The sequence below is a fragment of the Alexandromys fortis genome, unplaced genomic scaffold, assembly GCF_014885135.2.
Source record: "Alexandromys fortis isolate MF-2015 unplaced genomic scaffold, M_Fortis_MF-2015_v1.1 scaffold_47, whole genome shotgun sequence".
NCBI classification, from domain to species: domain Eukaryota; kingdom Metazoa; phylum Chordata; class Mammalia; order Rodentia; family Cricetidae; genus Alexandromys; species Alexandromys fortis.
The window spans coordinates 8,937,115-8,945,917 of record NW_026067957.1 but is presented as its reverse complement, the minus strand read 5'-3'; the positions used below and the strand labels follow the sequence as shown (position 1 = coordinate 8,945,917).

General features: G+C 37.4%; 1 protein-coding gene across 1 annotated transcript in view; it reads left to right on the top strand.

The window, feature by feature from the left end:
• Adgrv1 (adhesion G protein-coupled receptor V1) overlaps positions 1 to 8,803 on the top strand; it is a 530,822-nt gene that overhangs the window by 154,416 nt on the left and 367,603 nt on the right. Inside the window, 5 exon segments of the mRNA XM_050152479.1 lie at positions 451 to 706; positions 2,011 to 2,213; positions 3,805 to 3,981; positions 4,308 to 4,490; positions 7,193 to 7,372. Of these exon segments, the coding sequence (XP_050008436.1) occupies positions 451 to 706; positions 2,011 to 2,213; positions 3,805 to 3,981; positions 4,308 to 4,490; positions 7,193 to 7,372 (999 nt within the window).

The following is an 8,803-nucleotide window of genomic DNA, read 5'->3' as shown; positions in this document are numbered from 1 at the left end:
CCTATCTATCTATCTATCATCTATCTATCATCTATTATATCTATGTATGTATCTATGTATTTATGTATGTATGTATCTATCTATCTATCTATCTCTATCTATCTATCTATCTATCTATCTATCTATCTATCTATCTATCTATCTATCTATCTATATTCCTGAGAGACTTTGTCCTTTATATTATAATCAAAAACAGGCACTAAGATACGACAATTTGGCTACAAGTATTAACTCGAGTTTTTGAAATGCTTTACTTTTTTCAAACGATCTTCTAGTTTTAATATAAAAGACATTGATTTGTTTGTAAAATCATATTATGTTGCAGAATCATCTTTGGTTTATAAATTGTGTTCATATTAAAAGTAAATAAGAAATTGACATTTTTATGGTATGATATTAATCCCAATATGATCAAAACTATATATATATATTTTTTTCTTTTCTTTTTAGATTTCATTCACAGAGGACCAGGCACTGTCTACAATTACTCTGACTGTTCTTGCGGACGATCTGCCAGAGCTATCTGAGGTTGTGATTGTGGCACTCACTCGGATTGTCACAGAGGGTGTTGAAGATCCATCAAAAGGTGCTACTGTGGATGAGAACAGAAGCAAGTCCGTGCTAACCATCCTGCCCAGTGACTCGCCCTATGGCGTGGTTGGCTGGCATACTGATTCTCTCTTCACTAGGGTGCCAGAGCCCACAGGTAATTCCTGGTAAAGATTTCTTAAGTTCTAATAAAAAGTTTCTTTGGACATTTTGATTATAATATTTGAAAGGAATATAAATTTCTTTTTTCATGTGTCTTCAGTTTGATAGGCCATATTTCTTTTAATATATGTTAAATTGTGTAATTATGGAGTCACTTTGCAGTGATGGTTACTTACGCACTTCTAATTTCCAGGAGCATGCTTTGATGTCACACCTATGTTGCTTTCACAGCAGGCTTTAGCTTTTACCTCCCTTTTTGTTGTTTCTTGACTTCTCCCCTTGCCACACCCAGATTTCCCCTGTGTTTTTGATTGGTGTAGGGAACAGTCAGCTACAGTGTGGATGGACTCGGTGCTGTGGTTTTAATTATGTTACCTTGAACAGTAACTGCAGTGATTTCACCCTGTGCTATGTGCTGTGGCCAATCCTTACCTCCTTAGAGAGCTGAAATGTTCACCTAACTAACTTCTCACATCCTTTGCTGAATAAACATTATAATAGGTTATGGTCAATGAAACTATCGAAATAAGAGGTTATATATAAGATATATTTAAGATGAATTTACAGAATGGCTTGAAAAATTTCAGATAAAAATGTACAGATTTCATATTCCTTTCCATCACAGAGCTGATGTAGTTATATTTCTAGGCCCTTGTCTATCTGAATGTACAAGACCCAAAAATATAAACTTTAATAAAATAATGTGTTCAGTTTCAGTCAATGAACATAGTAATTTGTAGGAGTTTCATTATCGTTTTGATAATACACACAATCATTAGAAGCTTAAACTGATGAGAATACTAATAAATATTTTTAATGTTTTATATAACAAATTATTTTAAACTAAGAAATGAAAACTAATAGGTTCTGGGAGACACTTTGAACCTTGTGACTGACACCTCACTACAGAAAATTAAAATCACTCTTCCAACGATTAGTATTAATTATGGTTGTGTATTTAAGTACTCGTTTTCAAGAAATTTCTGAGGATTGTGCAATTATCGCCTGTGTTGTACCCCCATAGTTCACTTCTGTAAGGCTCCCTCAGGTTTCTTCCAGTGTGTGACCTGTAAAACACTGGAGGCTGCAATGGTGACAGAAGGCTGAAGCAGATTAAGGCGGGAGTGGATGGCGATTTTGAACACAGCTTTTTGAACACAGAACTCTCCATAGGATGGTGTCCTTGTGTTATGTCTGCTTCCTTAGCTGTCCAGACACCATGCGTTCAACCGAGGTTCTTGGAACAACATTAGCAAAGCACAGAACAGCTCCCTAACTTGAGGCACGTTTATCTCCTAGAGAACACCACTGTTCTTCAGTTAAGTGTCGTTCGAGACAAAGGACTATTTGGGGACATTTCCATTCATTTGATAGCAAAACCCAACTTCTTACTGCCCATCAATAATCAAGCTACTGAGAATGAAGATTATATGTTGCAAGACTCAGTGATAATAATGAAAGAAAACGTAAAAGAAACTCATGCTGAGGTTGCCATTTTGCCAGTAAGTATAGACTATAATAAATATATGAGATTAGCTAGGATGTTTAAAACCATAAAACTGTAATTCTCTAATAGTTAAAAATAAAAATAAACATTTTATTATCAGATGAATATATGACAGGCAGTGTATTTATTGTGTTTGTTTTAGAATAGGAATGATTCGGATGCATTTGAAGTACTGAATTTGGATTGCTTATGTGTCTGATTGGTTGGGCACACTACAAAGATAATTGGGTAACTGCTTTAATAATGGAATGATTTAAATCACCAAATAAGTCTAGGTATTTTTATTGTTTTGTTGGATGATGCAATGACTTCAATAAGAAGAACATTTAGATGGTTTAGGTCCAACTTTTGCCGGCTACATCTCATTCCCTTTCCCATTCTCTGTATAAGGAGGAGAGGGAGCTAGAGATGCAGAAACACAGAGGGACCAAATAGGGAGACACACATGAAAAAGGAGGCAAAAATCAGAGGTGCTAGTACCATCTTGGTGCTCAGAACGCCATAGTAACATGTGATATCAGGACTGGGCTACACTTCAGAGCTAAATAGCTTGCCTAGTGTAATAAGGCCCTGGGTTTGATATGCAGTGCCATAAAATGTTTAAGTAGTACGTTTGTAAATAACAACATGTGCGGTTAATGACAGTATGTATCAGACACTGCAAACATGTCATGTGTCGTTAAGTAGATGCAGTAATATTTGTATTCCTGTTAGAAATTTTGCTGGCTATCAGTTACCTTTCCTGTCGTGAGGACCAGAGGAAAAGCCCATAGCGGGGAAGAGGGTAGGGATCAGCTGTCCTTTTATTTTTCTGTATGTCGCTTCTACATTTTGATAGTTTCTATTACTTTCACACAAATAAAGTATTTTTTCAAAGTTAACTGATATTTGCTTACACCTAGATTTATATCTAGAATTTTCACTTTTCTTAAAAAAGATTTATTTATTTATTATATATACAGTGTTCTGTCTGTCTGTATGCTTGCTGGCAAGAAGAGGACACCAGATCTCATTACAGATGGCTGTGAGCTACCATGTGGTTGCTGGGAATTGAACTCAGGATTAGTGGAAGAACAGTCAGTGCTCTTAACCTCTGAGCCATCTCTCCAGCCCTAATTTTCACTTTTAAAATACTTGTAAATTTATCAAATTTTCCTAAATTTCTTTCAGAATATTGTATATATGTGATGTCTTCATTAGAGTAAGGTCAAAATTGTGGGACAGGACTGCAAACATTTGCTAAGGCAGCGGTGGTACCTTTGAGAGGTCTTGAAGATATCAAAGATGCTGAGGGCACCCTGAGAATGTATTGGATGTATTAAAATATGGCAAGAAATCATGTTTATGTGACAGAAGCGCCAGTCCTGTATAGCAAGTTAGTTGCTTTCTGAAAAGTATCAGGTTTACAATGGAGATGGAATATTGTTTAAAAATATCAGTTGGAGCTGGAGGAAGATACCTGCAGCTCCAGCTGCTACAGAGACTGTGGTGGGGCCACCCAGGCCCACAGACTTGAGACCAGCCTAGTTGGCATCATCTCAGGAGCCAAACAATCACATAAAGCATCTTCTCTCCCCACTTCCCAGGATGAGGCTGCTGAACTGGAGGAAGGCCTCATTGTTACCATCACTGCAGTGAACTTGGTGAACCCCGACTTCCCTGCGGAGCAACCGCATGTGCGGAGGCCAAGGATGGAAATAGCAGAGATAATGATTGCAGAAAATGATGATCCCAGAGGAATCTTCACGTTTCATGTTGCCAGAGTGAGATGCAGCTTCTTGTATTTATAATACTATAAGTTAGGCTGATCCTTGCTGATTTGGTCAGTGCTTTTACAATTTTTTGCAAAGTAATTGGATTTGTTTATAGACATGTATACAAAGATAAGTATTCAATTTGTATTATGAATCATTTTTAGTTCTCTGAGCCGAGCACAGAATTACATATTACACAATTACACAAGTTTTTCATTACATATTGCTGTAAGTTCTAAGCACTTCTTACACACGTGAGAATAATATATTGAACAAGTTATTGCCTTGGAGAGTTTTGAACTTGGCCTGCCTTTCAATGTCTGCTCTTTTTGAAGGGTGTTGGTGGAGTAGTTACTGCTCATGAAGTGCCCCCACCCTTGAATATTCTTCAAGTTCCTGTCACCCGGCTGGCCGGAAGCTTTGAGACCGTGAACGTTCACTGGAAAGCAGCACCAGACAGTGCTGGCCCAGAAGATTTTCAGCCCTCTCAGGGGATTCTTCAGTTTGCGGATGGACAAGTATGTTCGTTATGAACAGATTTATTGATAGTTTTGGCTTTGCTTCAAGCATTTGTGAGCATCCACCAAGTGAACGTGCATTAGTGAATAATAAATGTGTTCTAGTCTGTTTCTTTATCAAGTGGAACTTAGTCATTATTAATAAATATGTAGTCTATTAATAATCACAGGAAGAGAATTCTTTTATAGTTTTTAATGAAAAAATGCATGCAATATATTTTAATCCCACTTTCCCCTTCTCCAGTGCCTCCCAGGTCCTCCCTACCTCACTCAATTCCACATGCTTTCCTCTCTTTAAAAAACAACCAAAAACAAAAATTAAGAAACATACAAAAGCACAAAAATGGAAGCCAAAGTAAACAAGCAAAAGATAAATATGAGGAAAAAGGCCCAAAGCATAATGAGACAAATCGCACTGAGTTTGTTTTGTCTTGGCCAACTTCTCATCTGCAGGGGTCCTAACCTGAAGCATGGAAAACTACCCTGTACGATTCTATTGGAGGAAACTAACTTTTCCTTTTTCTGCATGTTTCAGTTGTAGATAGCTTCCTGGATGGGGTAGGGGCCTGTGTCCCTTTCAGCTCTGGGCCTCTGTCCTTAAACCTATGGAGGTCTTGTGCATTCTGCCACCATCTCTGTGAGTTCAAATGTGCATTAGTCCTGCTGCACCTGGAAGCCGTTGTTTCCTTGAAGTCAGCATCATCTCTGCCTCTTACACTCTTTCTGCCTCCTACAGAGAGAGAATTCTAAAAGACAAGAACCCTAGCTCCTTTTGAACTTCTCTTCCATTGAAATAGACGTTAGGTAGTAGATAATAATAGAACTCATTTATTATTGACTACGGTTCTTAACCAATTTTTTTTAAATGCCTGATATATTACTAGTCTCTTCCCAGATTTAGGTCCTCTATTTATTTTATTTTTTAGTATTCATAATTGATATTGTTTTATATTTATTAATTTTTAATTTATAATCTGAGTAGTTACAAATTTATATAGCGAATTAGTTACATAATTAAATGATACGCATTACTCTCTCTCAGTCTCCGTACACTGAAACTTTTCTTCCTTACTAAGTCCTGCTGTTACTTTGTATCTTGTCCTGTGTGTGACACAGAGAGTTTGCTCAAGTTGCTTGCATGAGCGTGGGTGGGAGGTTATTTCCTTCAGCATGGGTTACTTTTCATTGGCAACACCACTGAAGAAAGTGACAGCCTCTTCCCCTGGAGCCATTAATTACCAATAGTGCCTCAGGGAGGGCTGGGACTTTGGTCCCTCTCCCACCTGTGATGAAATGTTCATGGCCTAATCTTGAGCAGGTCTTGTGTGAGTGATCCCATTTTAGGGAGTTTGTGAGCACAATAGCCATGCTATACCCAGCATCATTCTGTGGCATGCCTCCTGATCCTCTGGCTCTTAAGATCTTTCTTCCCGCTCATCCATGATGCGTCCTGAGCATGGAAGGGGAGATACATATGTACAGAGGGCTGCACCTTATATTAGCATCTGTTTTTGTTGTTCTGACCAGTTCTGAGTCTTTGACTGGCAGCTGCCTGTTGTTTTAAGAAGCTTCTTGCTGTTGGATGAGAACTGAACTAAGTCATGGGTGTACATGTGGGTATTTAGAAGCAGTTTAAATGTCTCTTTAGCGAATAGCAGTATGTTCTACTCACAGGCCACAGCTGCAGGCTCTTAGACAGGTGTACACCACCAGGCATGGCTTTCTCCCTGGGAATGTGCCTCAAATCTAATCGGGAGGCAGTTGATTGGTTCTGTCCTAATCAGCCCTGTGTCACCAAGTCAGATCAGTACTGTGGGTCAGTTCTGCAGTTAGCATGGTTTCCTCAAGGCAGAACTGAGAACAGCTCTTCTTTCCAAGGCCTTGCACCTCTGGTACTGTGAAAGCTAGCCAGAGGGACAGGGATTTCCTGCTTAGAGGAAGCTTGCTTTGTGTGTTCTGTGTCCTTAGTGTGTGGCTGGATTTCTGTGTTCTGTGTCTTCAGTGTGTGGCAGGATTTCTATGTTCTGTGGTATCTACAGTGTGTGGCTGGATTTCCGTGTTCTGTGTCAAAATAGTTTTATATTTCCTTGTGGTTAATGATGTGAATGTCATGCATGTTTATATGACTGTGTTACTGGTTTGTGCATGTTTGTGAGGTTCCTGAGGAAACCAGGTTAGGGCATCAGATCCCTTGCACTTACAGGTGATTATAAATCACCTGGCTTGGGTGCTGGAAGCCAACTTGGACTCTCTCAAAGAGCAATATGTTCTGACCATCACTGAACTGTCTCTGCTACACACAGTGATTGCTTTTATGATCCCATTTCCTATCATGCAAAATTAATATCATGCACACTGGGTTTTATACTAGTGTGATGGTTGTTAGGAACTGAATGCCATTTAGAAAATTTGTTCAATAATTCATTACCTTTACATCACTAATAGAACAACCTATATTTTATTAAATATGTAATTTATCTTGAAAATAATAGCTCTTAAATTTCTAACATTGAAGTACTACATATACATTATTTTAAGTGTATTATGGATACAATGTGGAAGAATCTGTTATTTTCTTTTCTACTGTGTTTTGTTTCATTCAACTAAAATAATTAAAATATATTAGAGGAAACATTGTTACTATATTACATCTACCCCCTTCTCTAACTCTTCCTCCCCTCCACTCTTCTTGTGTTTCATAGGTCACTGCTCTGATAGAAATAACTATAATTGATGATAGTGAATTTGAACTCATGGAGACATTCAGCATCGGCTTAACAAGTGTGACTGGTGGTGGCCGACTAGGGGATGATGTTGTGGTGACTGTTGCCATACCACCAAATGATTCTCCATTTGGAATGTTTGGATTCGAAGAGAAGACTGTAAGTTAAATATAAAACATTTTCTGCCTGGAGAAAGAATCAAGCAGAAATCCTTGAGTGACTTGTAATAAGCTAACACTTAGAGGACAGGAAATGTTTGAGAATGGTGTTTCTATAATCCTGTATTCTGAGGTAAACATCCTTATTATTTTGTGGTAATTCCAATCACATAAGATTTCTAGGAATATTGGCATATATGTAATATACTAATTGGTGTCTTCTAGTACACATGATTATTTTTAATTTAATTTAATTTTAATTGTAATTTAATTTTTAAAACTTGAACAGGGCTAGCTGCTTAAGTCTTCAACTGGTGAAAGCTTACAAAACACATTGGCTTGTGACATCATTGCACTTGAACTTGTACACTGAAATCTGTATTTAAGCCACCCTCATTTTATGGATAAGAATAATTTCATGGTTTGTTGTTCAGTTCTTCTGTTAGTAAAGACTTTTTGAGCTTGGGCATGCAGTTTATCTTAGCTGCTGTTATTAACATTATTATGCTAAACCTCACTTAAGCATGATTGGAGAATTTATCTACGAGCCTCGAGTTACTATTTGTCTTACTCCAAAAGTAACATTAGAGAACCAGGTCTTATTGTAATTTTTCACAAAACAATTGCAAGGCACGAATGAGTTGCTGTGTGTAGCGTACACACACGTAGGATTTGCATTCAGAAGTGCATCTGATATTTTTATTCTTGGTAGAATTAGTACTGATTCTCACGCAGTCCTTGGCCTTTGCTTTTCTCATATCCTGTCTTTCTTACTACAAAGCGTTTTACTCTGCAGTACGAATGTGAAACATATAATATTGTGCACAGTGAGTGGTATTAATTGGTGACAGATTAGAAAGAAAACCGAATACATTGAGAAAAGATTATTAGTATAAACCAGACAAGATTAAAGTGCTCACAAGGGCAATGTGTAAGAACATAGACACGGATATTACATGCATATTCAAAGCTAAGCAAAAAATATTCATGCAAGTTATTTATAATTCATCCCTTTCTTCATTGTTATAAAATATTTCTGGTGCCTATGGAGTGACATGAACAGTACTTGGTGTGGAGGCAAAACACTTGAGTTAGATTTGAGACTCTTTTTATCCAAATATGTGTATGTGTCTGATCTTGGAATTTCTATGATTTCTCTGGGGCTTAAATAAAATGAACTGTGCAAAAAAATAGCACAATAAAACCGTAATAAATACCAGTTATTTCCAAATCTCTCTTCTTGATTATAACATGGAGCCTAGTGAAAAAAAAAACAGGCAAACTAACATAAAAACAAGACTCTGTTTGGTAAGTTTCTGTGTTCAAAATGGAAAGCATTGTGTTACATTTCAAACCTGTATAACTGAGTAATATAGATTCCACTTGGCCGTTGCTGCTTAAAGTTAACATGCATAATTCACTCATACCAGAT